Source organism: Culex pipiens, chromosome 1 (assembly GCF_016801865.2).
Source record: "Culex pipiens pallens isolate TS chromosome 1, TS_CPP_V2, whole genome shotgun sequence".
Taxonomy (NCBI): domain Eukaryota; kingdom Metazoa; phylum Arthropoda; class Insecta; order Diptera; family Culicidae; genus Culex; species Culex pipiens.
Window position 1 is genome coordinate 136,228,930 of NC_068937.1, and position 27,919 is coordinate 136,256,848.

The 27,919-nt window shown below is 47.0% G+C and overlaps 2 protein-coding genes across 6 annotated transcripts; both read left to right on the forward strand.

Moving 5' to 3' along the window:
• The first annotated feature begins 283 nt into the window (after positions 1-283).
• On the forward strand, positions 284-27,868 carry LOC120420769 (zinc finger protein 208-like). Its single transcript, XM_039583878.2, has 4 exons — positions 284-432; positions 606-2,178; positions 25,480-27,583; positions 27,649-27,868. The coding sequence occupies exons 2-3, from the start codon at positions 633-635 to the stop codon at positions 27,570-27,572; spliced, it is 3,639 nt and encodes a 1,212-aa protein (XP_039439812.1). The 5' UTR covers positions 284-432; positions 606-632; the 3' UTR covers positions 27,573-27,583; positions 27,649-27,868.
• Positions 15,555-20,554, forward strand: LOC120420768 (poly(A) polymerase type 3-like). 5 transcript variants are annotated; one of them, XR_008212386.1, is made up of 5 exons: positions 15,555-15,756; positions 18,177-18,213; positions 18,574-18,873; positions 19,235-19,433; positions 19,560-19,932. XR_008212386.1 is itself a non-coding variant. In XM_039583874.2 (5 exons), the coding sequence occupies exons 3-5, from the start codon at positions 18,899-18,901 to the stop codon at positions 19,636-19,638; spliced, it is 519 nt and encodes a 172-aa protein (XP_039439808.1). In that variant the 5' UTR covers positions 15,555-15,756; positions 18,177-18,213; positions 18,574-18,898; the 3' UTR covers positions 19,639-19,932. The 5 variants fall into 5 exon arrangements, 4 of the variants coding, with proteins under 4 accessions (XP_039439808.1, XP_039439810.1, XP_052565465.1 ...); XM_039583874.2 differs by having other exon boundaries at positions 18,574-19,139; XM_039583876.1 differs by lacking the exons at positions 19,235-19,433; positions 19,560-19,932 and adding an exon at positions 20,281-20,554 and having other exon boundaries at positions 18,574-18,685.
• Positions 27,869-27,919: the final 51 nt, after the last annotated feature.

A 27,919-nucleotide genomic window follows, 5' to 3' on the forward strand; every position in this document is an offset into this window, starting at 1 on the left:
CAGAGGGCTTTTGTTAATTTGATTCGGTTAACCGCGGTGGATTTTCTTGAAATAATTCGAACTGTCAAAAATCCACCAAAGCATCTACCGGTGGATATATCCACCGGTAGATGCTTTGGTAGTTTTTTGACAGTTCGAATTATTTCAAGAAAATCCACCGCGGTTAACCAAATCAAATTAACAAAAGCCCTCAGGTAACCAAAACCATAAAAATGGTTATATGGGTTGAACTGAAAAATTCGTGTTAAAAGAGGGATATTGAACTCAGAAAATCTTGATTTTTGGTTAGGGTGTATAAAACGAACTGTCACTTGCCACTCGAATTTGTGTGCATAAATAAAAACTGTTTTCACGCAAAATATCAAGAAATTTTGAAGATTTTCCAAGTTATTTGCTTGCATTGTAAAAGAGAAGTTCGATTTGCAGTTTAAGGTAAATATTCCAGCTCTGTTTGCATATGAAAAACACAGAATAAGCTAGAATTTTCTTAGTAACTAGAGTAAATTTTCAAAACAACCTATGAGTCATGGGTTTCCTATGCAGATAGGACCTTTTGTAAATTTAATCTAGATGTTGTAGTTAGTTGATGCATCTGCCCGTTGTAGGAATAAAAACAAACAAAAACTTCGAGAATGCAGCTCGGCATTGTAGCGGACACGAAGATGCTGTGCCGGGTTTGCATGGTACCCGTCGAGGAACATCCGGCGAACCTGTACGACGATGCGTCCCCGTTCGGTCTGCCCAGTTTGCACGACATGCTGCGGACGATTTGCGCTCCGGTGTTTGCGAAACCCGAAGCGGAAGCCATCGTGCCGAACATGCCGACCATTGTTTGTCTGGTGTGTCGGAACGCGATCGTGGCGGCCTACAACCTGCATCAGCAGTGCATCGAGACCGATCGACGGCTGGGTGAGTTGGTAGCTTTGATGTGGGAACTCCAAGGTCCCGGCAGCGATGAGATTGGTGAGGTTTCCGAAGATCCTCCCAAGAGCAGTATCAAGGAGGTACCAATTTCGGAGGAAACAATGGTTGAGAGCGTTGAGATCAAGGATCAGTCTGCGCAGCAAGGTTGTTCACAGCGAGGAAACGCTGACGACAAAACTTGTGTGGAATGTGGGAAGACGTTTTCAAGCCGGTGGACCTTGGTCAGGCATAAACGGGAAGGTTGGTGTGATAAGACGAACGACCCCATGATGCGCACGTGTGATATCTGCAATAAGGTTTTAAAGACCGTTCAATTGCTGAAAAGACATCGTCAAATGCATGATAGCAGACCGTGTCCTCCGCTGAATTATCCGGAACTTCCAGCTTCAACACAAGAGGAGATTTCGGAAGGAGATAGGCCCGCCGAGGAGAGTTCGGTGTTGAATAATGAGCAAGTGGATTCGGTAACGGTCGAAGCCTTAGACCTGATGGATGAAAGCCAAAGTCACAACGAAGAAGAGGTCGTCGATGCGCGTGGCATGAAATGCACCAATTGCGGTATATCATTCTCCTCAAACCTATCGTATCGAAATCACATGCTGGAAAAAAGCTGCCAGCAAAAACAACTATTTCCGTGCACAAAATGTGGAAAAACCTTCGACAAACTTACAAGAATGCAGTACCACAGACGTAACCATAAGGAACGGCTAGCTTGTCATTTGTGTAATCAAACATTCAAGAATAGAGACTGTCTGCGGATACATCACGCGCGTAAATTTTGTTTGGGGATCGAGACAAGCACCTCCGAGGCCGTGTGCCAAGAAGAACAAGGCCAGGTGCGAAAAGACGAACCAGTAGTCAATGTAAACAAAACATGTATGCGTTGTGGCAAAACATTTGCAACCGGTTGGACTTTGAAAAGACACAAAAATGAAGGCAGGTGTGAGGGTCCGAATGTCTCCATGGCGCGCACCTGTGTGATCTGCTGTCAAGTTTTTAAGACGGTTAAGTTGTTGAGAAAACACCTTCAAATCCATGAGGGCACCGAGGAAGCAGAGTCCAACGAGGCGGAGCTTCCAGCAGTAGAGGAGATCCCGTTACTGAATACCGAGCAAGTGGATATGATAAAGGTCGAAGCTCTAGACCTGACGGATGAAAACGAAGAAGCGGTCAACGAAGTGCGTGTCTGGAAATGTACCGATTGCGGCATAACGTTTTCCTCAACCGCATCGTATCGAAAGCACACGCTCGAAGGTAATTGCCAGGGAAAACAACTATTTCCATGCTCAATATGTGGAAAAACATTCGATAATGAAACAAGATTGAAGTACCACCTGCGTAATCATAAGGCGCGTGTGGCTTGCTCGAAGTGTGATTTAACGTTCAAAAACCCAGTGTGTTTGCGGTTACATCACAAACGTAATCGATGTTCAGGGAATAAAACCAACACTTCGCTAGCCATGCGCGAAGAAGAAAATAGTGCTGAAGAGCAGGAACAGTCAGAGGAACAACACCAAATGCAGGGAGAAGTAAATATCGCTGAAGGAAAATCCAACGAATCGTTGCTGGTAGAAATACAACCATCGCTAAAAAATACCGCAAAGATGAACGTAGAACGTGACATACAATGTGCCAATTGTGGCGTGGCGTTCACATCAAACAGAGCACATCAAAATCACATCAAAGACGGGAATTGCCAGCGGAAGATAACTTATCCATGCAAAAAGTGTGGAATGGTCTTTGACAAACTTACCAGAATGCATTACCACCTGTACAGTCACAAGGAGCGCGAGGCTTGCTCAAAGTGTGGTGCCACGTTTGGTTACAGATCAGCACTGGTGAGGCACCTGAAGAAATCCCGATGTTCACAAAATCAGACGCAGGAACAAAGTGAAAACCAAGCAGGACAGCAAACACCAACGTTTCCATGCAAAGTCTGTGGTCAGATTTTCCATTCATACACAAGAATGTTGTACCACAGGCGCAACCACCAGAAGCGCGTGGCTTGTCCGCACTGCGGTCAGTTGTTCAGAAACAAAAACATTTTGCATGCGCATATCAGAGCAAGACGATGCTTAATCGACAGCGCAAGCAGTTCCCAGACCGTGGTGAACGAAGAACCGTTGGAAATTATCAAAGTAGAGGAGCCTCAAATCATGGACACTTGAATACAGAATGCACACCCAAAAGTAGCAGCAGCAACGAGTTAAAGAAGGTGGATATTGGGAGGAGGTAAATTAGTATGTTTTTTCTGTGTTTAATAAATCGAATTAATTTTGTTTATTATTTTCAGCAAAACCCTAAAGATACAAAATAAATGTAAAGAGTAAATTTGCGTCAAACTACACATGCGATAAAAATAATTCTTAAGCAGCAGCAATGATTGCAGGAAGTTCAAGATTTGGAGAAGGTAATTCAGTATTTTGAATGTGTTTTCAAAAATCGAATGATTATTTTTGGCATTTTTCAATTACAGATTGTTGATGAAATAAGTAAAAGCTGTCTATCTCGAATAAGTTGTTACACTTTTTTTTTGCACATTGAAAACCTAATTAAAATTAAAATAATGGCACAGCAGAGTGAGCGTGAGGGAACTGTTTTTGTCTAGGGGGCGGACAAAGTCGTCAATACACTATCAGTACATTAACGTAAACGGTTAACGTATTGATATTTCGTCAATAAATTAACGAAATCCCACCGTTATTACTTTACCTTGATTGCCCGAACTGTCATAATTTTACAATGAAAACATAACCACATTGTTGAGATGGCAACCACTGCCCCATTACCTTTGCGCGCTACTGCGCCAACAGAACTGTCAGCAGATGTTCCTGTTTACTTTGTTTACAATAAATCTTAGTCTTTTAACAACCGCTCTAAACGTAACACACGTGTTTTAATTATCCTCCTGTAAGCCATCCGAACCTCTTTTAGGTTATGGGCCCAGCCCGTTGCTAATCCGGGTTGTCGTTTCTTAGTAAACTTGTCGGGATGTCGGAGGACGCGGTTGTGCGCGAGGATCGCTACCATGTCGCGCTGTTTGACGGCAGGAACTTTGCCGCGTGGAAGTATCGAGTTCTGGTACTCCTGGAGGAGTACGAGCTGGACGACTGCATTCTACACGAGGTTGGAGAGCTTCCTGAGCTGATTCCGAAGACGGAAGATTCGACGACGGTTTCGGCGGACAAGGAGAAGAGGCGGAAGGAACAGCTGAAGAGAAGGCGGAAGTGCAAGCGTTTGTTGATCGAGCGCATTCACGATTCCCAGCTCGAGTACGTTCAGGACAAGCAGTCGCCGAAGGAAATCTGGACGACGCTCAAGAATGTGTTCGAACGGAAGAGCGTCGCGAGCCGTATGCATCTCCAGCGGCAAATCCTAAGCATGCGATTCGACGGTGGCCGTTTGACGGACCACTTCTTGCGCTTCGACAAGCTGGTGCGTGAGTTCCGTGGAACCGGGGCCGTAATGGACGACATTGACGCGGTTTGTCACCTCCTGCTGACGCTCGGTTCGGCGTTTGCTACCGTGGTGACGTCGATTGAGACCATGGCGGAGGAGAACCTGTCGATGGAATTCGTCAAATGTCGGCTGCTAGACGAGGAGACGAAGCAGAAGGGTTTGGGCGTCGATTCGCTCACCGCCGGGAACGAGGCTGCTGCTTTCTCCGGGATGAAGATGCAGAAGAAGATCCGCTGCTTCAGCTGCAAAAAGGAAGGCCACAAGAGTGTAGACTGCACGGAGAAAAAGAAGAGGAAACAACAGTACAACCAAAAACAACACGGTGCAAAAGCAAACGTTGCTGGCACGAGTGAGCGAAACAGTGTTTGTTTTGTGGGCGTGAGCGGCGGCGAGCCGCAGAAAGTGCAGCGGCGGGTAAAGTGGTTCCTTGACTCCGGGGCGTCGGACCATCTGGCGCGAGAGAAAGAGTTGTTTGTCGAGCTGCACAAGCTGTCCAAACCGATCGAGATTGCTGTGGCCAAGGACGGGGAGTTTATTGTGGCCGAACACGCTGGCACTGTGAAGATGTTTTCTGTTGTGGGTGGCCGGTCCGTCGAGTGCACTGTGAAAGATGTTCTTTTTGTTCCGCAACTGCGCTACAACTTGTTTTCCGTGGTACGGATCGAGAAAGCCGGGATGCGGGTTGTTTTCGACGATGGTAAGGCGCTGATTTACCGCGGCGACGAAATTGTTGTGTGTGGTGCTCGACGTGATAAGCTGTACGAGCTGGATTTTCGTCCTTTCGATTGCGAGAAGTCGCTGTTGTCTTGTGGCCGCGTTCAGAGTGATTCTGTGTTGTGGCACCGTCGATTTGGCCACCTCAACGAGAGAAGTTTGACAGATCTCGCGCGAAACGACATGGTGTCAGGGCTGACACTGACAGTCGACAAAGGAGTCGACCAAACGATTGTCTGCCAGTCGTGCATCGAAGACGATTGGATTCACTTTACCGTCGTGTTCCTGATGCGATCGAAGGACGAAGTGCTAGGCTGTTTCGAGCAGTACGAGGCGCTGGCCACGGCGAAGTTCCAGACGAAGGTTTCCCGTTTGCGGTGCGACAACGGTGGCGAGTACACCGGCCGGCGTTTCAAGCAGTTTTGCCGTACGAAGGGGATCCAGATCGAGTTTACCGTTCCGTACACACCGGAACAGAACGGGACGAGCGAGCGCATGAACCGGACACTGGTCGAAAAGGCCAGGACAATGCTGCTGGATTCGGGACTGGACAAGCGTTTCTGGGGACAAGCGGTGCGAACGGCGGCATATTTGCTGAACAGGAGTCCTACCAGCGCAGTTGTTTACAAACAAACACCGTTCGAACTTTGGGAGAAGAAAAAGCCGGACGTTTCGAAGCTGCGAGTTTTTGGGTGCGAAACGTTTGTACATGTGCCGAAGGAACTCCGAAAGAAACTGGACCCGAAGTCTTGGCGTGGTTTCCTGGTCGGTTACGCTGCGAACGGGTATCTGGTCTGGGATCCGGTCAACAAACGAATTGTCACTGCTCGAGATGTGGATTTTGTCGAAACCAAAACGACCGTGAAGAAGAACGACCAGCATGAAGTGGAGCAGTTCGTGGTGTGCCCGATTCCTGACGAAGCTGAAGAACCTTTCGCCCCTGTCGCGCCGGCCGAGCGCGAGGGAGAAGAAGAAGTGACGTCCGATGAAGAGTTCGGCAGTTTCGACGACGACGAAGAAGCTGACGGCGATCAAGAAGAACTGGACGCGGGAGGAGTTCCCGCCGCAAAAGAAGGGCCTGTCGGAGAAGATCCTGAAGTCGGTGCCGACGCTGATCCAGGTAGACCGCCGAGGGATCGTACAGCTCCATCCTGGCATCGTGATTACGATATGGATTACGCTGGTTTCGCCTTGTGTGCTACAAGTTTCCTTGACAACATTCCACAAACGATTGCTGAGCTGAAGAAACGGGACGACTGGTGCAGATGGAAATCTGCCATTGACGAGGAGATCGATTCGCTGGGGCGCAATAAAACTTGGACCTTGACGAAGCTCCCCGCTGGTCGCACGCCGGTTACCTGCAAGTGGGTGTTTCGTGTGAAACGCGGTGACGGAGTTGTGGCCGACAAATACAAGGCGAGACTGGTGGCTAGAGGCTTTAGCCAGAAGGTGGGATTCGACTACACGGAAACGTACTCCCCGGTGGCGAAGCTGGACACGCTGCGACTGGTGTTGGCGCTGGCACATCGGCAAGAGATGCACGTTCACCAGATGGACGTAAAGACGGCGTTTTTGAACGGGATCCTGCACGAAGAAATCTATATGATGCAGCCTGACGGGTTTCAGCAGGGGAAGGACCTCGTTTGCCGACTGCATCGTTCGCTGTACGGGCTCAAACAAGCGTCGAGGGCGTGGAACGAGCGTTTCGACGAGTTCATCCAGAAGCTGAAGTTCGTCCGTAGTCCTAACGACCAGTGCCTGTACGTTCGAGGAACCGGAAGAGAGCAGATCATCGTAGTACTGTATGTTGATGACATTTTGGTTGTTGGGTCGTCGCTGAAGCTGGTGAAGGTCGTGAAAAAGTGTTTAAACGGAGAATTCGAGATGACGGACGCCGGCGAGGTGAGACAGTTTCTTGGATTGACCATCGATCGGCAGCCAGGGGTCATGCGAATCAGTCAGCGGCGATATTTCGAGAGTTTGCTGCAACGGTTCGGCATGATGGAGTGCAAACCGACGTCGACGCCGATGGAGAATCGTTTGCGACTGGAGAAGGGAGTTGAAGCGCAGCGTACCACCAAACCGTACAGAGAACTCATTGGCTGTTTGATGTACGCGGCACTCACCACGAGGCCGGACCTGTCTGCTGCAGTAAACTACTTTAGCCAGTTCCAGGCATGCCCGAATGATGAGCATTGGATCCACCTTAAACGGGTGCTCAGGTATGTCAAAGGAACGCTGGATGTCGGGCTTGTCTATCGGATCGAGAAGGAGGCGCCGTTGCTGGAAGTCTTCTGTGACGCTGACTGGGCGAACGACCTGGTCGATCGACGATCGGTGACAGGGTGCATCTTCAAACTGTACGGTTGCACGGTGAACTGGATTACCCGGAAACAACCAACCGTTTCGTTGTCCTCGACGGAAGCTGAACTTGCAGCGCTGTGTACCGCCGCGTGCCATACTCTCTGGATGGTGCGGGTGCTCCGCGACTTGGGGTTGAAGCCGGACGGGCCGATTTCCCTGCACGAGGACAATCAATCAACAATTCGGATTGCCGAGGATGCGCGTGATCACGGGAGGCTCAAGCACATCGACACGAAGTTTCATTTCTTGCGAGATTTGATCAACGAGGGAGTGTTGGAGCTAAAGTTCGTGCGTTCTTCGGCACAGCAGGCCGACATGATGACCAAGGGCCTTCCGGCGACTTCCTTCAGGGAGTTGTGCACGAAGATCGGGCTTGGACGGTGCTGTGGTTGAGCAGGGGTGTTGAGATGGCAACCACTGCCCCATTACCTTTGCGCGCTACTGCGCCAACAGAACTGTCAGCAGATGTTCCTGTTTACTTTGTTTACAATAAATCTTAGTCTTTTAACAACCGCTCTAAACGTAACACACGTGTTTTAATTATCCTCCTGTAAGCCATCCGAACCTCTTTTACACATTTCAGGAATTATAAAAAAATGCGTGAAGGCACAACAACGTTTGAAATAATGGACCAGCGATTGGACCAACTCGGAGAACCCACGGATGCCGACCGACGTCGGTGCTGGACCGCGATAGGAGGAATGGTCGCCGCACCGCATAGCCGATCTTTTTCTAGCAGACGATCTGTGTCTCGTGGCACGGGCACTCGACGGTCGTACTCCCGGGAAGAACCCGGTCGGCGTTGGCATTTTCGGCTTTGTAGTCTAAAGGGCAGAGGCAAACAACAAGCACTTTTTCCTTTTTCGACACCGGAATGTTGGAGGATTACATTCAGCTGCTGTAGGATGGAAATTTGTCTCTCCCGTTCACCAAAATACAACCTAATAATTTGTTAACATTTGAGTGCAAAATAAGGTTGATTCCGTGGTGGAACAAAAGCTGCTTTCTTCTGCAAATGCAAAATGCCTATTTGCAGTGATCGAATCTAGCCAGGTTCCATCCAACAAAGCAGAAATGAAAAAACATCAGGTTTCGTTCATTGTCTTAATTTTTACACTGCAATAGACATGATAGTCTATTCGTAATGAAAGAACCTTGTCCGGGAACTGAACACGGTAATCCCTCCCTCCCCCATTCCCCAGACAATAGTCTCTTTGGTCATAAAATGGCAAAATGTAGTTATTTTTTTTTAGATTTGCTGGAAGAATCTGTTCATCTCGGGCAATGGGAATTTCTCGACCATAAAAAAACGACATTTGATTATACTTTTCTTGTTGAATGAGATTCGCCTGAGAATTTTAGATGGACATTAGTAATGCAATTTCTTCGGTTCTCCGTGACAGAACGATTCGCGGTCACTCAGTCATCTACCACGATGTAGGAACAAACCTGTACTCGGCCAACTCTTCCTTCTGCTTGCAATACCGGACACACCGGTGAACTATTTTCCAGAGCTGCAGGAGGAAGAGTTCGCTTTTCCTGAAACCAGGAATGTTCGAAAATAATCCGGAACATGCCGGAATCGTAATCAAATGCGTGTACCGTTCGCCAACTCCTTTTGTTTTCAAATTTAGTTTTGATCCGCCAAAAATTAGCTTTGTTGTTTACCATCTGTCACCTCAAGGTTGAAAATACACGGTGGGAATGCTTACTTTAATTTTCGTTAAAGTATTGACCAGTATATTGATATCAGCGTCAATAGATTAACGAAAAGTAAAAACTTTGACTCTGTACACCCCCTAGTAAATTTCTTGGCGTGAGGTTAAGCTACCTTCTCAGCAAGCAATTTAGTCCACTTGCAAGCAACCAAATAATCGTATGAGACCAGGTTGACCTTGTTGTCGACGGTCTATACCTACCAGAGGCGACTCGTGCCCGAATGAAGTACCTGTTCAATGTTAAAACATTTTTTTAAAGCTTTTTTCTTTCGAATGGCTTTTATTTTTACGTTTTATTATTTTTATACTATTATAAATTTCTGTTTATGCAAATAATTAATTAAAATTATGTTTAAGACTTTTTTTTATCTCGTTAAAATGTATTTTTAAGACTTAATCATTAGTGTGGGGAATGTGGAAAAATAGAGCAATCGCTCTGCCATCCTTATCAAAATTCAAGGGAAGTTATTGAATATTATACTGAATTTTAAAAGTATTCATCAGGATGTTCAGAAAAAAAAACATATCCGTTTGCGTGACGGGACAACATCGTAAACCTGGACTTTAAAAAGGCACACCAAGAAAATCGCTACAGTTTTGCTAGCTTATTATTTTTTTAATTTTTGCTCTTCTACACATTATCACAAATTAAAAAACGAATCTTTTGCTCCTTGGACTGAACAAATTGGTTGAAATTTGAGTTTTTGCCAGCCATTTCTTTCCGTGACGGGACAACAAAAGGAGCAGTTTTATGAAAAAAAAAAGTCCTCTCCTATTCATGGGCTTGCAGACCTTATTTGGTCAATATTTTTTGCGTTTGGGGTAAGAAAACGTATTTAAAGAACACTGCAATTTTCAAATCATAATAAAAATGAAATTTTTCATAAAAAATTCGAATTGGAAATTGAAAAAGTGACTTTTTGGTGTAGCTTCGCTAAGAATCGGTCTAATAATATATACAACTAGAGTGAACCGGGACTACAGTCTGAATAAACACAGTCGTTTTTGGAGCATTTAATGGCATTAAATCTTAAACTTTTTAGGACTGCATCCGCTTTAAATAGAACCATCCGAAAAATAAATAAACGATCATGGTTGAATCTACTCAGTAGCACAGCACCTTTGATATTTTGCAAAACAAGGTGCTTAAAACCCTTCCCTGATCTACTGTCATAATTCTTCTAATGTGTCCTAATGCTTCTAATTTTAATGCTGGGAAAAGCACAGTACTTTTTTCTTTCAATTGTTTCAATTCAATCTATCAATCACACTATCTAAACTTAACATTACATGACTTTCCAGTAAAGCAAGAATCCACTAGTAACCAAGAAGATCGAAGAGGTTCAACGCGCGCAGTTGAACATTCCAGTTCTAAAACAAGCCATCACCAGTCTGCGCAAAACAGCCTGATGCCTAAACCCAGTGAGAAATACGGGGCCGATCGGGTCTGACCGTCAGAGCGACGATCAGACCTACAGGGGCCGATGCATGTCTGATTTTGAGACACGCATCGGACCCGAATCAAGGTATTCTGCACCCGAAACGTCAACCTGTCAAGGTTGTTCGAACATCGCAAGAGGCCTACATGCGGGGCCGATGTAAGAACGACGTAAAGGTGGAAAATCGGACGCGCATCAACCTCTCTTTTTGGGTTCCTTTTCTTCTTTTTCTGTCATCTGTCAAACTCGTGATTTGTTTTGATTGAAACAATTTGTTTATTTTTGCTTTTTTGCACTTCGTTTCACTTTATTAGCCAAAATGTTTATTTTTTCCAAGTCTTGATGGAATTTAGTTTTACTTTTGCTGCCTGTGGTGTTGAACCGGAAAAATGGAAGCGACTTTTTTATTCACCAGGTCGGAGTAGGTTCGTTTCGCCGGTATCGGACAGGAACTGGTCGATGCGGAGGTTGGACTTTTTGGAACGCTTCTACACCGGAATGAGTAAAGTTAAAAGCTTGTTGACGTCCGGAATACAGTGCAGACGTGACAGCAAGCCACATTCCGGCGGTTCACCTACGCAGGTCATGGCCATATTCTCGTGCACTTCCTTTACATTGTTAGCCAGCCTGGTGCTGATACTCCTTGCCTGACTTGAAGCTCTTCTTGGCAAACGCGGGCGCTTCCGGACACTGACATGTGTATATCGACGGATGCATTCAGCTTTGTGGTCCTCCCGGTCACCGCCAGCTTTTCAATTTCGACTACACCAGTTCCGTTGGACTCATCGGAAATGTTCCTTCGGCGAATCTCTCGGAACCGGTGAGCATGGTTTGAAAGATCGAATTATTGCGCGCTGACGCACTCTCTGGAAAATAACGGAAGTGTCCTTCTTGGTACGAAGCCGCGGACCTACCTAGCTAAGTAGCTTTCGAAACGGCACGCGACGACTGTTCCGGTTCGAGATTAGTATCTGGACCACTTCGTTAACGTTCACAAGTACGATGCCGACACGATGTCGCGATATTTGCGTCCAGAGCGGGGCTCGTTTTGACGTTCGCTGCCATCAACTTCTTCGGTCTTCCCGGCCCGATGGAAGTGCCCGGTCGATCGATCTACGTCGCCGGGTATGAAAAGTGTTTCGTGTGCGGCCATCTAGACCCGCGTGGCCTAACGGTAGTGGTCGCACTCGAAGGTTGTTCTTGGTGGTGTAGAAACTTCTGGTCCGCCAGGTCTTCAGTAGAGCTGTCGTGTTAAGTCCAAATGGCCGCCTCAAATGATTCTACGCCGTTTTTTTACACAACTGAACAACTCGCCTGCCGACAAACGACTAGAAGAGGGAAAAGTTATTTGGGGTTGGAAAATTTTGAAAATAACTTTATTACCTGTGCTTCTTTAGTACCGGTTCCGCTGCCGCCGGCTGCTCCTTGGCCACCCCCCGTTGACCGCTGATTAAATGAACGCTTTCCGATGCCGAAAGCACCCAGCTGGGCAGCTTTGGGGGGCTTTTCCCGCGGGGTCGGTTCAGCGGGTTAGGATTTTGAAAGTTGCTGTAAGGGACTCGTTGGCTTGAAGGACCTATTCCACTTGCTCGTCAGTTGCTTCACGTCGCCTGGACGGGACGGAATACGACATTCATGTTGCTGCTCGCGAGGCCAGTTCCTGCTGTTCGGTGGGCAGCGCTGCGAACCCTTTGAGGCAGACTGGCTTAGGCGTTGCTGGTTTCCCCGACCGGAACATTACCAACTTGTAATTAAGCCGGCAGGGATTGCTTTCGGAGCGATTGGCGGTTGCCAGCTTCTCCACTTCTTGAACTGCGTTTGCTGCTTCGAGAAACTGCCATCAATCTCAAAGATGCCCTACTTGGCAGCTGTTCCATGCAGAGCAATCCGCGATCTTTGTTGGGACTTGATGACCTTGAACCATGAACCAGGCTTTGTTTGAAATGCCCTTGAGCCTTCCAAGCGGGACTTGGTTGAGGATCTATTAGTCCGTTCCGGTCCGGTCCAGTCACTAGACGTAGTTGTTGAATTCTGGCTCACTATCGTCGTTTCCGATGTTGTCCAGAAACTGGTCTCCAGCGAAATCGCCGCTAATGGCCAAGCGCTTAAGGATCCTGTCGTTTCTTGGGCGTCGAAGGTGCTGGTCACTTTTATATGCTATTTGTTTAAGTTGAGCAAACGAGTCTGCGGAACATGGCTTGGCTGTACTACGGAGGCGACCATCTGCTCGTAGTAACGTGACATGATCAGTGGGGATGTTTTGATAATGAACTTGTCGGCGCTGATCAACGTAGACATTCTGACCCGGTTTCTCTGTACCTCCCCTGTACTTTCTTCGGCGACCGACGATGCAAGAGGGTGCTACTGTGATAGATAATGGTTCTGGTTCTGGTGCTTGTGAAGGTGGCGGTGAACTTGTGCAGGTGCGGGCTACCATGCCACTTAAAAGGCTATAACTGCATCATGAGCCTTCCATGGATTGAACTAGGCCATAACAAAAAAAAATCAGTATAAAAAAAGTTTGTTAAACTAGAATTAGCGAATATGAATCAGAATTAACTTACTAGAACCTTAAATTTTGATTTCGAGATTGTCATCCCATGACATTCTACGGGAGCAAGTCACCGCTGGCTAAGGTTGACGAGTTGGCAGCCCAACGGTTGATCTGTGGTAGGTTAGATTACTTCAACTCTTTTGTAGACTTGATAGCAGGTCACAGGTTTGACCGGCTTTCCGACACCGGCCGTGGCCATGTTGTCGCGCACGTTCTCCACAAGTTTGGCCATCGAGCGACGGTTTGATTACTTTCTTTGGCGCACACTGCTGCTTCTCCTTTTTTAAAACTTGCAGATTCTCGGCCGACACAGGAAACGGCGTGTGCGGGTATGCACTATAGTTCTGGCGCTCGGGTGTGGTCAGCTCATTGAAAGGCATGTTATTTTGATAGCTGCTGCTGGCTCGTATTGGCAACCGCCGCCTTGCTTGACGTCATCTCAACGGATTCGATCAACTTTGCGGTGTTCCTGGCCAACAACGTCGGCGAAAATCTCGGAACCGGCGAGTGCAAAATGGAAAGATTATGCAGCTTGCGAATCGGACCAGATCGGACAGATCGGCTTCATGCACGTCCACGACTGTCGTGAGCGGTGCCATGCCATACCCCGGGTGGCGGCCGATGACATCCGGGACTTATCCTGCGATGCACAAATAGACAGCTTGTATATTCTCCTCGGTCAAAGAGACGACACGCGGCCTTTTCCGAATCTGACACAGCTTCTGGACTACTTTGGTTACGTCAGTCAGGGTTGGTTCCGCCGACGTACCGTCATCAAGGAGCGAGGTTTTGAGCATGGTAACGGGAAAGAACCTATGTGATAGAATAAAAGAATTATTACACAGAAACTAGCAAATGTTAGAAGAAACTTACCAGAATATTTTTTTTATTTATCACGCCAGGTGGAAGAAACTACTCTTTGGCATACTCTTCACTGATGTCGCGCAGAACGCGCAAAGATTGGAACTCGGATCCTAGACCGTGACCAGTTCGGCTTGCTTGAGGATGTGACGACAGGTTCTGCACACAATGGAACATTCCATGCAGATTCAAATTCATGGGAACGAGTTGATCTTGTGGCTTCGATCGGGAGCAGTTTGTTCCTGGAGTGCTGGAGTGCGGACCGGTTCCGAAACAGTCTCTTGGAATCGTTGTTTGTGAGCACGCTCGAGTTTGCGTTCCGGCGATTTTCACAGCGCCAGGTGCTGTACTTCCTGCAGCAGATGCATCTGCAAGGACGTCGGAAACTCCGTCGTGGAGGAATGAAGATGCTGATAATTCTGCGCTGTTATCCGCGCAGTTAGTTCAGGGCTGATGAGCCGGCCGTCTCTCGAGCCTTTTTTTTAAATGAAATCCTGAAAAGATAAATCCCTAAATTGTCCTGAAGTTTCGAACTGCTTGAGCTCTTTACCGTTGTTGATTCTCCAAGAACAACAGTGGCATGTTCTCAAGCACGTTCAGCCCAATGTTGACCAGCGGCCGACAAATTGACGACCTTCTTTGTCGCGCTTTTCACTACCTGGTGTTGCTTCTACTCTTTCTCACCAAATTTGAAGTTCTTCTCGGTCAACTGAATCGCGGGTTTGAACTCAGGTTCCGGCGTACAGACGTGATCAGTTTGACAAAGGTTTTCGACGGGTGCATTCAGGCTAGCGGTGATCCGGAACACAATCAGCGACTTTGACTTCAACTGCGCTGGTATTTGCAGTCAGTTCCGCTGCCTTCGTGGTTATGTCCTGGAGTTGGCGGGTGGGGGTTCAGGCGGTGAATGAGCCTGGAGGAGGTTTCCGCCGTTGATCGCGACAAAAAGGGTGTAGCGAAAGTGCACAAGAATCAAGCCAATCGTGCGAAAGGCCGCGTCCCGGCGGGGTTGAACTTGAGGACACGATTATCAACGGCCAGCTAGCAAAACCGTCATCTTGGGGCTGCACCACCTGCACGCGTCGTCTGGCCTGAAAATGCAAATTTTTAGTAAAAGCTTGTAGCAAATCTAAACAAATAAAGCAAAGTAAAAAATATAAGTTACCTTTCAAATCCACTTTCGACCAACAAGGTGACAATCTGGGAGCGTTTCTTGACCTGCCGAATTGACAAACAACCCGGAACAATCCCGGAAAAGCCGATCACAAAGCAATCTTTCGCGACAGAGCAAACGTGCACGCCATGTTTTTTTTCGTTTGACAGAACTGACGAAAAATTCGCAAACATGAATGAGCGAGATAGCATGCTTTGCGAAACTTCGGTTAAAATCAAAAGCATGCTCTCTCTTTCACTCTAACGCGCAGCATACCAGTTCATCGAACTGATCGAAAAACATCGTTGCCTTACAAAACATCGTGGGTTTACGGACTTTCGATCTGGGAAAGTGCGCCAAATATACACGGTCAGCTGGATGTACTCAAAATCAAGTTCAAATCCAATCAAAATCAAGTTCAGGTCTCGAACTGAAAATGAGTGGTTTTCTGAACTTGATTATGAGTGGATTTTTCACTCAAACGACAGTTCAAAAGCTGAACTGGCGTTTGAGTAGTTTGGACTTGGCGAAGAAATGGTCAGCAGCAGTCAGCTTTTTTTCTAAGTCGAGGTAAGTTCAGTTCAGGAAGCGGCAATTTTGTTTTTTCTTTCCCGGAACGTTCCGGGTGTAGCAGAGGCCCATTTTCTCAGCTGGCAAAAATGGAAATTTTACTTAACACTTCTCCGAATGGTTCGGAATGTTCAGTTATCCATTTTCCAGCTGGTGGAAGTGGCAAACTTGCTTTTTCTTTTCGGAAGGTCCGGGAGTTGTGGTGGTCCACTTTTGCCAGCTGGAAGAAATGTCAATCTACTTCCCCCTTGCCGAAATGGTCCGGGAGGATTGAGTGACCACTTTTCCAGCTGGCAAAAGTGGCAATCCAGTTTCCGCTGTGTCTCAAGATGCAAAAGCAAAGGAAAAACTTCCGCCTCCAACAAATTTTGCCCCATCCGGAATCCGGATTGTCCGGCAGGTACAAACTTGGCTGTGTTGGTTGGCAGCCCTGTTAGCAAGAGATCAGCATTTTTTCAGTGCCGGGTATTTTATCTTTTTGACAGTTGACGTTTGTTTTTCGCGCAGCATCTGATGTTTTTGGTTCATTCATTGTTTACACTTCAATCACTCCAGTCGCAAATAAACTTCGCTCTGCGATTTTAAGCTACAAACTCCTGTTTCGCTCTTTTCCTGCTGTGGTGGCAATAGGTTATGGGCCCAGCGGACAGGAAGTTGTAGTTGAAGGAAGAATTGTGTGAAAGTTGATAAAAGTTTGATCTCGGCGAGGACTTAAAGATGGAAGGTGCGAAGTTCGGATTCCAGAGGTTGCGATACGACAATTATGAGACCTGGAAGCGGCGCGCGAGGCAGTTTCTGACGCGCGAAGGATTGTGGAGCTACGTTGTTGATGATGCCAAGGCGGAAGTGAAGAAATCTCCGGAGTGGGCGGCCAAAGACGATCTGGCGCTGCAGACCATTGGATACTTGGTTGATGATGCGCTGCAAAGGGAGTTCGAGGACGCTGAAACGGCGAAGGAAGCATGGGAGATGCTGCGAAAGTATTTCGTGAAAGATTCTTCAGTCGGAAAGGTGGCGCTTATCAAGCGGCTGTCAAAGATGGAGCTTGCTGAAGGAGGTGACGTTCGCGAGTTTTTGCTGAACATGGAGGAGCTTTTCGAGAAAATGGGCAACGTTGGCATCCGCATGGACGAGGACCTCAAGGCTTGCTTCATTTTGGCGAATTTACCAGAGTCCTACGAAAGCACCGTGTCGTCGATTCATGGTCGGATGGAGGTTCTCTCGATGAATTTTGTGAAGACAAAGCTGATGGAGGAGTACGATCGCCGCAAGAACAAGGGTGAAACGGAACCAGAGAAGGCCATGGCTGTGCGAAGTGCTTCAAAGGACCGGCGAGCTGCAGGATCGAGCCGATTGTGCTACGCTTGTGACAGCCCCGATCATCTTATGCAAGATTGTGAACTACTTAAGAAACTACGAGCTGAGGACAAACGATCGAAGAAAGACCGAAAGCAGAAGGCATTGTCAGCAGTTGTCAGAACAACCAGCAGTTCCAGCGAAGACTTGTGCTTTGCGGCAATTCAGGAGGAGCCTACGCAGGATTGGTATTTGGATTCGGGAGCTACTGTGCACATGACCGGAAGTAAGGATCAGCTGGAACAGATTCATCGAGCGTCAGCGAAGAACGTTAAGTTTGCGGATGGCCAGGTGTTGCAGTCGAGGGCTAAAGGAGTTGTGACTTTAGTTTCGCGGGATGGCAACGATCGTCCAACTGGAGTTAAGCTAGGTGACGTATTGTTTGTTCCAGGGTTGTCTGCTAATGTAGTGTCAGTGAGTGCTATCACGAAGAAAGGGTTTGACGTTGTGTTCAAAAGGGATCAATGCTGTGTTATGAAGAATGACAAAGTACTGTTGATCGCGCAGAAGGTAGGAGAGCTTTACAAGCTGAATCACTAGAGGAGGAGGAAGGAAATGCTTAGCTCTTGTGGAGGAGTGTTGGTTGGCAGCCCTGTTAGCAAGAGATCAGCATTTTTTCAGTGCCGGGTATTTTATCTTTTTGACAGTTGACGTTTGTTTTTCGCGCAGCATCTGATGTTTTTGGTTCATTCATTGTTTACACTTCAATCACTCCAGTCGCAAATAAACTTCGCTCTGCGATTTTAAGCTACAAACTCCTGTTTCGCTCTTTTCCTGCTGTGGTGGCAATAGGCTGGAGAAACATTTCATTCTTTGTTTTTGGAAGTCCGGAAGGTGCAACGTTCGTTGGAGGAGGAATGTATGTCTTTTGCTTTTGCATCTTCCAGACGGTCCGGTAGGTGCAAAACCGGTCGAAGGTGAGAAGTCAACCTTTGATTTTGGAAATTCCAGATTGGTTGGAAGATTCAAACGCAAATGAAGACCTTAATCTTCCAACTTGCAACTCCCGGACAATCCTTGTAGACTTTACGGATGGTATTATTTAAATTAATTTATATTTGCAGTCTTTCAGGTTTTGCGGCTAAGTCCAGTTCGTAACAGGTAAGCTCTTGTAAAATGCTCTTCAAAACTAACCGGATCTAGTTCCGGGTTGTCTGAATGGTTCAAAAACAATTATGCACCTTGCGGATTATTTTTCTCCTCCGTCGGTTTTGCACCTTCCGGATTGTCCGGAAGAGGCAAAACTTCCTCCTCCAACATATTTTGCAACGCCCGGACAATTCGGATGGTCAAACAGAATTGTTCGGACGTTGCAAAATATGTTGCAGGAAGAAGTTTTCCTCTTTGTTTTGCCTCTTCCGGACAATCCGGAAGGTGCAAAACCGATGAAGGAGAAAAGTAACCGTCTGATTTTGACATTCCACATTGGTCGGAAGATGCAAACACGCTTTCTTTCAACAGGATATACGGAACTGGTTCCCGGAACACAACGGGGACGGTCGGAACTGGTTCGCGGAACGGACATGGGGGAAGGGGTTATGGTTTATCCTCCCCACTCGGTGGTGTTCAAACGTTGACACGACTGATGCTGCAACTGTGACTATTCGTGGTATCGATGACCGCTCCCGGTCGGCAGTCGGTCGGCTGCCTTGGTCAACTGGACGATATTAATCCACCTACCGCGGACGATCCTGCTGTGCCGAAGCAGAAGAGCAGAAGGTTTTGGTCAGGATACTTTTAGGCGGTGTTTGGGCGTCTCAGGTGAGCAAACCAGCTGCCGGTGGAAATGACTTTGCCGACTATGCGGCGTTTGGATCGGCACCTGTGGCAACGCCAGTTGCGGCGGCTCCTTAGATGGTGTTCGGCTAAAACTTCCACCACTCCTGCGTCGATTGCCGACACCGGCACGATTCAATCGCTGGCGAACTCCATCAAAAGTGGTGCAACTCAACCCAACTACAGCCGATGGAACGTTTGCCAAGTTGGTCACCTACAGTACGGCGGGAGCGACAACAGCTCAAGCACTGGTAAGCCAAGAGTTTACCAGCTCTGTTTGGCATCGTCTCTTCGTCATAGACAACGCCAACGGTCAGCTACACCCCGCTAACGCAATCCTCCCCAGGTTCAACTACGATGGTCTCAGCTGCGCCGTCAGCCCAACATCACCTATTCAAGCGCCCAGCTATCAAGCATCTTTTGATCCTCCGGGTCCATTGCCAAGGTGGCTTATCCTTCAGCACCAACTTCACGGGCCCCTATCGGGTCCGGCTTAAGCGGATCACCCTCGGACAACCTACAGCTCGCGCCAACGTTACACTTTCGTAAGTATTTCAAACCACGCACTCTTCTTCCGCGGCAGTGAGAATATCGACACTTATCGCTGTGTCCAGCAGCTGCGCCGGTCTTATCGGCAGCGGAATACTAACCTTTCGCTTCTTCCTCTTTAGCGACAGCGTCCGCAGTGGCCATCGCCCAGCAACTGCAATCCAAGATCAACAACAATGCGCACGAGTACTCGGTGTTTAACAATTCGTACGGCAGCAATCAGTGGACTAGTTAGAGTGGTGGTCAAGGTGGTGGTTATATTGGCGGCGGATGTGGCGCCCAGAATCATCACGGAGGTCACCATTAGTTACGGTGTGGTTGGTGGTGGGTATCACCATGTGCTTCACTGAGGATCGCCCACCACTATCAAGCGTCGCAAGTCTGAGACGGAATGGAGGAGGTCTGGGATTTTTTTTGTTGAGCCCCCGGCGGCCGCATCAGCAGCATCGGCTGGTAGCAACAAAACTCTGGGCATGACGTCGGCCATCAGTTTGGCGGAACCGAAGCCGGAAGACCATACCAAGACGGTGGAGCTACAGAAGGCGCTCGAACCGTACAACGTGTTTGAGGACGAGTCCGAGCTGAACCACCGGATGAAGATTCTGTCCAAGCTGAACACGCTGGTCAAGCAGTGGGTGCGCGATGTGTCCGTCTCGAAGAACATGCTGGAATCGCTGGTCGAAAAGCTCGGCAGGAAGATTTTTTTTTTTTTGCTCGGCAGGAAGATCTACATGTTCGAATCGTACCGGCTGGGCGTTCACCACAAGGGGCGGATATTGACGCGTTGTGCGTGGCGCCGCGTAACATCGAACGGCAAAAATATTTTGGGTCGTTCTTCGAGCTGCTGAAGAAACAGCCCAAGATGACGGAGTGCCGCACCGTCCAGGAGGCGTTTGTGCCGGTCGTCAAGATGATCTTTGACGGCATCGAGATTGATTTGCTGTTTGCGCGGTTGGCGCTGAAGGAGATTCCGGACAACTTTGACCTGCGCGACGATATGCTGCCTGAAGTATCTGGAGTCCAACTCGGTGTGCCACGTCACCGACGAGATCCTGCGGCTGGTGCCCAACATTAACAACTTTCGGCTGGCGCTGCGTTCGATCAAGCTTTGGGGGAAGAGTGAGTTGAGCTTTAGTTGATATCTTTTAGGGTTTTTTGTGATTTTTTGTTTTTTCTTCTTTTCAGAGCATGGAATCTACTCCAACTCGTTGGGTTACTTTGAAAGTGTGTCGTGGGATATGCTGGTGGCGAGGACGTGCCAGCTCTACCCGAATGTCGTCGCGGACCACGCGGACCACGGACGAGTCGGCTACCTGCGACTGGACATTTGGATCGGCACCCGTGCCAAAGCCAGTTGCGGCAGTACCAACGGTGAGTTTCGGTTGAGTTTTTGAACATCCTTCAAAGGGTTCAGTTTAATGTCAGTGATAACGTGCGTCACTTTTGTGTCCTTTCAGCTGACCCGGTGTACCCAAGATCTTCATCAGTTGCTGCAGGAGACGGTCAGGATAAGTTCCGGGGAGGACTTGAAAGCGATTCGGAGGGGAAGGCTTGCCGGGACCACTGGTTCCGTTTTCGGGTTGATCAAAAGAACGGAGGCAACGTCGCCCGAACTGCAATATCCTCATCACGGGGCTCCTGACTGCGTTTGATCGAGTCAATTTGAGTTTGACGAGCGGATGCTGGCGCCCGGTGACATTGCGTCCTGGTGCTGTTTTCCGACCAGCGCTGAGCTAATGGTCGCCATCATAGGTTCTACCAACCGATCCCGCCATCCTGCATCTAGGTCAGCTAGATGAGCTGATTTGCATTCCGTTACCGGAAGATAAGCACCGAAGGCCATCTCGAAGAAAAACCTGTGCAAGCGTTTTAAATATATTGAATATGAAATAAATAAATTATAACCAGCATTTCTGGGTTGCTCGAGTACTAAAATGATTTATTTAACTAAACAATCACTTAATTTAGTAGTAACATTCACAAATTTCAAAGTTTTTAAGGTAATTTTCATTAAAACAGCCGAAAATCGCGGTCCAGCCAAACTACTCATTCGGCAGTTCGAGCGCTAAACTCATTTATGAGTTTCAGCATTAAACTCATAAATGAATTCCTCCACGCATGGTCCAAAATGAGTGAATCGAACTTGATTTTGAGTACATCCAGCTGACCGTGTAGAGCAATATCTGTCGTGCTCTCGCGCTCTCTCATTTATTCATGCTCTCAACGTGCTGTCAACGCGCTGGCTTGTTTACCTTTTGCATGCAGCTCCCTGGAGAGCTGAGCGAGCTAAGTCGGCTGGGGGTTGGGGGTGGCATTTCGCTATCTCCCAAAAATGCTGTCAGTTCACGCTCTCAGATTGAACCAGATTTACCAACACATCGATAATGCCGCTGCGTATGAATAGGAAGCTCTTTACATGTGTTGATTTTTTTCCGTATAGAGATCTCCACGGTTTCTCTCACGCACACCACGATTCTGTGTTAGTATTTGTATTTGAAGTATTGTTTTGGTTTTGATCGACTGTGATTGGCTGAATTCCAAGCAGCTGATTTTGTTTACACTATTTTACGCAGACATAGGCAAATCGAGTAGACCAATCGTCTGTAAAAACCAGCTGTTTACCACGTGCTCGTGGTATAACAAAGGACACAGCTGATTTTGACAGACGAATTAATCTACTCGATTTGCCTATGTCTGTGTGTAATTTTGTTACAAACTAACACACTCTCGCGCGTGGATATCTCTATGGAGATTTTTTCCCCGACGTTCAAAGGGTCGGTGTTGAACGCGACGAGCATTTGCGCGTGGCCCGCTAGGCTGGCTCGCTTTGGTATTGGTTGGTTGTAAAGAGAGGTAAAAGAGTAAAGGGTGGCGGGCCAAAGCTTTTTCGGTGCATGCAGTGGCGTTGATTTTGTTAACGTATATTCAAACAAAAATTGTAATTGTATGTTGCTGGTTAAAAAAGCACCACGGCACATAAATAAAAAAAAATATCCGCTTGAAATTGGCTACCTGTTCAATGAACAGGTTGAACAGGTGGACGAGTCGCCTCTGATACCTACAGTTTCTGCCATCCAGCTTCCGCGTCATTCACGAAGGCCGGATTTGAGGACCACACAGAAAAAAATATGTAAATTTACACAGCACGTAATTGCTGTTTCTTATGTAAACTCACTCAATGTAATGTTGAAATATGATGTAAAGAGTAAAAAGTCATGGAAATTACTCCAATGTAAATCTAAAACTAATGTAAATCATGAATCTAATGGAAATGTTGAGCATGGAAACTCAAATCTGATGGATTTCTACCCGTGTTCGGCTTCCTGTAAATTCCTATTTAATGTAAATCATATATCCAATGTATTTCTGCCAAACGTTGACTTCAAAACTACCCGATCTAAAAATAGTTATGTTTGGTTCTCTTTCTATCGCTCTCATACTTCGCTGGCTCACTGCCTGTGCCTCGACCTGAACAAGTTGATGCTTTAGCCGCTCGATTATAAAATGCGAAGATGGCTCAGTCGGCAGCGGGTAGCAGCAGTAACACCGAGCATCCTACCCGTCGTCTGTTCGATTCCAGTCCAGCGTTATTCCACTTGGCCGTCGACGAGAAAGCGTCCCCTACCTGTGAAACAACTTTTTAGAATCAGAATTTCCTTTTGCTGCCCGTTACAATAATTTTAAAATAGAACATAGGCCACACCCTTTTCCAACTGCAATCCAAGTCGAGCTTCTCATTCCCATTGGCCAATCAGAATTAGTTGATTTGAAATAATGTAAATTCCAAAACTAATGTAAATTCCAAAACTAATGTAAATTCCAAAACTAATGTAAATTTTCAAAACTAATGTAAATTTCCAATTAATCTAATGTAAATTTCCAATGGATCTAATGGAAATATACATCATTTATCATGATACCTTTTGGTACATGATAAATAATGTAAATTTACAGAAATATTTTTTTCTGTGCACGACGGAGTAAAGATTCTCGCGGTCTCTTGCGTCCTCGAAGTCGGCCGGGTCGCGCAACTGCCATCGCTGGACACCGCGTCATTCCGGCGTCTCTTCTTCTAACGGTTCGGCCGGGAAGGATTGAGGATTATCTAAATGCTCAACAGACCATTCAGCGGAATCCACACCCGGAGGCGGGTCCGGATCCAAAAATTCCACCGACCAATCTTCTCCAAACTGGTCCATCATCACACTCAAGTAGCAACAGAAAAAAAACAAAACTTTTGGCGCGCTAGCTTAAACGTCATTTGAAAGTGTGCCTTATATTCTGGTGGATAATCCGAGAACTAAATTTAAATTCAAATCAGCCGTTATATTCCTGATTGATGGAATTAAAAAGAGATTTACGTCTGTTTGTCTGTGGTAGAAGTGACTTTAAAAAATATTTGTCCACTTGAATAATCTACATTCTCAATGGAGCACTTCCATTCGAGCAGTTTTTTCTTTTTTCTACAATGTATTTCTTATGGAGCGAACTATCAAAAACTGCTCGACTGCGGGTGCTCAATTGATTAGTTAGGTTTTGGTTGATTAAAACATTACCTTATTTTGAATCAGATAATAAACAGGTTATATCAGCCATCACAAAATTTTAGAATGTGGTAGAGCTCGTAAAAAGTAAACTACTCAGCTCAGTGGTTTGAACAAGAATGATAATTTTATTTTCCGTCATCAAATACGTCTACTACGATTGGGTCCTCAATCAGGACGCCTACTTGCACCGACACTCCTCCTCGAACTGATCCGGTTGAATCCCAATCGCCGAACGCAGCTTCTCCAACTTGATTCTGGCAAGCGGCTTCGTCATCACATCAGCTAGCATGTTCTCCGTGGAGCAATACTGCAACCTTATTGTTCCCTTCTCCTGCAGATCTCGAACGAAAAAGTAGCGCGTCTCGATGTGTTTGCTTCGTCGCTCGATCTTGTCGCTTTCAACCAACTTGATACAGCTCTGGTTGTCCTCGTTCACCCTGGTTGGTCCAAGAACTGCGTCTCCAACTTCTTCTAGCAATCTGCGAGTCCAGATGAGCTCCTGGCATCCTTCAGCTAAGGCAACGAACTCTGCTTCGGTTGAGCTCAGCGCCACACAGGTTTGCTTCCTTGTGCACCATGCGACAAGTCCACCTCCGAACTGCAACAGTACGCCAGAGTTTGACTTCCGGTCCCGTGAATTTCCAGCCCAATCTGCGTCAACGAACATCTGCAATTCTTCGTTCGTGGCACCCAGCTGGAGCTTGTGGTTGATCGTCGAATCCAGATAGCGCAGAACTCGCTTGGCTTCGTTCCAGTCCTGTTGATTTGGCTTGCTGGACTTCTGGGCCAAGATCGACGTGCTCACTGCTATATCTGGTCTGGTGTGCACCGCTACGTACAGCAGACCCCCAATCAAGCTGAGGTAGTCCTGGTTGTTGGGAAGTGACTTGCACTCTTCCGTCATCAAATACGTCTACTACGATTGGGTCCTCAATCAGGACGCCTACTTGCACCGACACAAAAATATTTTCGTTTATATCAATTAAGCTATTTATTTCTTACCTGAAAATGGTATAGTTTACTATTAATGTCGATTCTATGATGAAATAAAACAATTTCAAATTTAAAACCAATTTACTCGCTGTAGGATATAATGAAAACATCACCCCAAGTTTCAGCGCCCTCTAGTTGGGGGTAATTTTGACGTTTGATTGCCTATCGCTGAGAAAAGAACACCTGGGAAAATTTAGCAGTTCTACACGTGTATGTGGAACAAAGCATTCGAAAAAATGGTAAATCCAACATGGCAAAAATTATTTTTTGTAAACGTGTATTGATCGAACTGTCATTCCCCACCCGAATTTGTGTTTTATTCACGCAAAAAATCCTGAAATTTTGTTTATAAAGAGTTTACGACAGTCTACGGTAAATATTCCTGTTTTGTTTTTAAATCTCTTTCTCCAGTTAACTCAGTTTTTATAAAAATCTCTTTTCTTAACCCCTGAATCCTGTAGAGTCTAAACAAAAACTTCGAGAATGCAGCTCGATATTGCAGCGGACCCGAAAAGGCTGTGCCGGATTTGCATGGCCGGCGCGAACGAACACTTTGTGGACCTGTACGATGCCGCCTCGTTCGGTCTGCCCAGTTTGCACGGAATGCTGCGGACGATTTGCGCTCCGGTCTTTGCAAAGCCCGAAGCCGAAGACGTCGTTGTCCTGCCGCAGATGATGCCGACGAAGGTGTGCTTGGAGTGCCGGAACGCAACCGTGGCGGCCTACGACCTGCACCAGCAGTGCATCGAAGCTGACCGCCGGCTGGGCGAGCTGATAGCTTTGATGTGGGAACTCCAGGGACCCGGAGGTGATGAGATTGGTGACGACGGCATTGAACAGGTAAAGTGTGATGAACCGTGTGCTGCGCCGGAATTTCCGGCTACGTCTCAAGAACACGAGGACACGCTGATAGAAACTCAGAAAGAGGAAATGATCGATTCAGATTCCATGCTGATGGAAGAAGTGCTGAACCGAGATGAAAAATGTAGCGAGTGTGGCATATCGTTCTCGTCGTTCATAGCACACCGGAAGCACACCCAAGAGGGAAATTGTCGTCGAACGCACACTTATCCGTGCAGAATTTGTGGAAAGGTCTTTGACAAGCAAACCAGACTGCAGTACCACATGTACAGCCACAAGGAGCGCGTGGCTTGCGAGTGGTGTGACGAAACGTTCCGTAACCGAGGTGGTCTGCTGGTGCATATCAACCGTAAACGCTGCCCGGGCAAAAAGTCCCAGGAGGAACCGACAAGCAGCGCGGAAGTGCAAGAACAGGACGAAGATACTGCAATCGACATGCAATGCAAGAAGTGTGGAGTTTCGTTTACGTCGAGCAAAGCGCAAAGAACGCACATGCAGGAAGGAAATTGCCAGCAAGGGCCAACCTTTCCGTGTACAATTTGTGGCAAGACCTTTGACAAACTGAGCAGAATGCAGTACCACTTGTACACCCACAGGGAGCGCTTCCCCTGCCCGAGGTGTGTGCAAACGTTCCGATACAAAACGCATCTGCGGAGGCATCTCGCTAATAAAAGTTGTAAAGTTATGAAAGCGAGCATCTCCCAGGACGTGGCCACCAGTCAGGAGCCGGAAGAACACGATACGAGCGAAGATCCACTGTTGGCCAGCGAAATCAAAGTTGAAGAACCGGAAATCGAAGACGCAGAGACGGAATTGGACAGCGAAGTCTTTGTGGAGCAAATTGCTGTCCCTGAGGAGGGGCACAAGAAAGATGGAAGATGTCTGCAAGAATCGGAACAATCGCCAAAGCTATTTGCGTGTGACCTGTGTGAGAAATCGTTTACTTCAGTCGTTGGTTTGGTGCGCCACAAAAACAAACACGTCGATCGAGGCTATTGCGACAAATGCAGAAAATTGTTTAAATCCAAGGCTGATCTAGAGACGCACATCGCAAGGGGAGTATGTTTGGGTGATATGGCGAGGACCTGCTTGGTTTGCAAGAAACTCTTCGAAACGATGGTGGAATACAGAAAACATCGTCGAGAGGCTCATCAGGGACCCATCGATTGCACGGATTGTGGTCGAACGCTAAGAAACTTTCATTCGTTTTACGTTCACGTAAGGGAAAGATATTGCAAGAACATAAAAAATCGATCCGCCAAGGGAGGAAAGTGCAAAATCTGCGGAGAAGTGCAAGCATCCATTCCACAGCTTAAACTGCACATGAAAGCGAAACATTTGGGCAAGATCTTCTATTGCGCCGCCTGCCAACTTCACTTCCCCACCCAACAAAAGTTCGATGCACACACGGAGAAGCACGCCCAAAAATTGGTCAATATTTGCCAAACCTGCAACACTAGCTTCCCCACGCTGGCAGCCCTGAAAAGGCATAAATTTACCCACATGAAGCCTGTGAAATGCGTCGTTTGCGGGCGACCCTTTAGCAGCAAATATCATCTCAAGGTGCACATGTCACACACACATACGGGTGAAAACCCGCACGCCTGCGAACTGTGCCCAGCGCGATTCAGGACGGTTGCTGGCAAGCAAAAACACTTGCGAACCCACTCGAGCGAACCCAGCGACGAGCAGCAGCAGCAACGAGCGGAAGAAGCAGGTGCAGATATGGAGTAGGTGTCGAAAAGGTAAAATTAATTGTTATATTGTAATTGCTTCGTCGATTTGACCAAGTTTTTCTCTCAATTTTCAGCATAACCTGGTATTGTTTCATTTTAATGTTGATTAGTAAAAGAAAAATAAAATTAATTTAACTTCCTGTACAAAAGACATAAAAGCTTAACTTGGTCATTCACCTTCTCAAAAACCGAATCTTAATTTAGGGTACCGTGGAGATTTTCCCTTGTCTTCTTAAAACATTAACATTAACAATGCAGTACCCGATTCGAGTTGTGAAACGACAATGGAGCACTTCGATTCGAGCAGTTTTTAATAGCTTGTATCTGGGATTTGTATCTGTATCT

What these genes read in the sequence shown, in the direction of transcription:
- LOC120420769 (XM_039583878.2), top strand. Translation starts at nt 633, where the DNA reads ATGCAGCTCGGCATTGTAGCGGACACGAAGATGCTGTGCCGGGTTTGC. An exon ending in TCGAAAGCACACGCTCGAAG is followed by an intron (nt 2,179 to 25,479) that starts GTAATTGCCAGG and finishes TCGATATTGCAG; the next exon opens with CGGACCCGAAAAGGCTGTGC.
- LOC120420768 (XM_039583874.2), top strand. Translation starts at nt 18,899, where the DNA reads ATGACTTTGCCGACTATGCGGCGTTTGGATCGGCACCTGTGGCAACGC. An exon ending in CGACAACAGCTCAAGCACTG is followed by an intron (nt 19,140 to 19,234) that starts GTAAGCCAAGAG and finishes AATCCTCCCCAG; the next exon opens with GTTCAACTACGATGGTCTCA. An exon ending in CGCGCCAACGTTACACTTTC is followed by an intron (nt 19,434 to 19,559) that starts GTAAGTATTTCA and finishes CTTCCTCTTTAG; the next exon opens with CGACAGCGTCCGCAGTGGCC.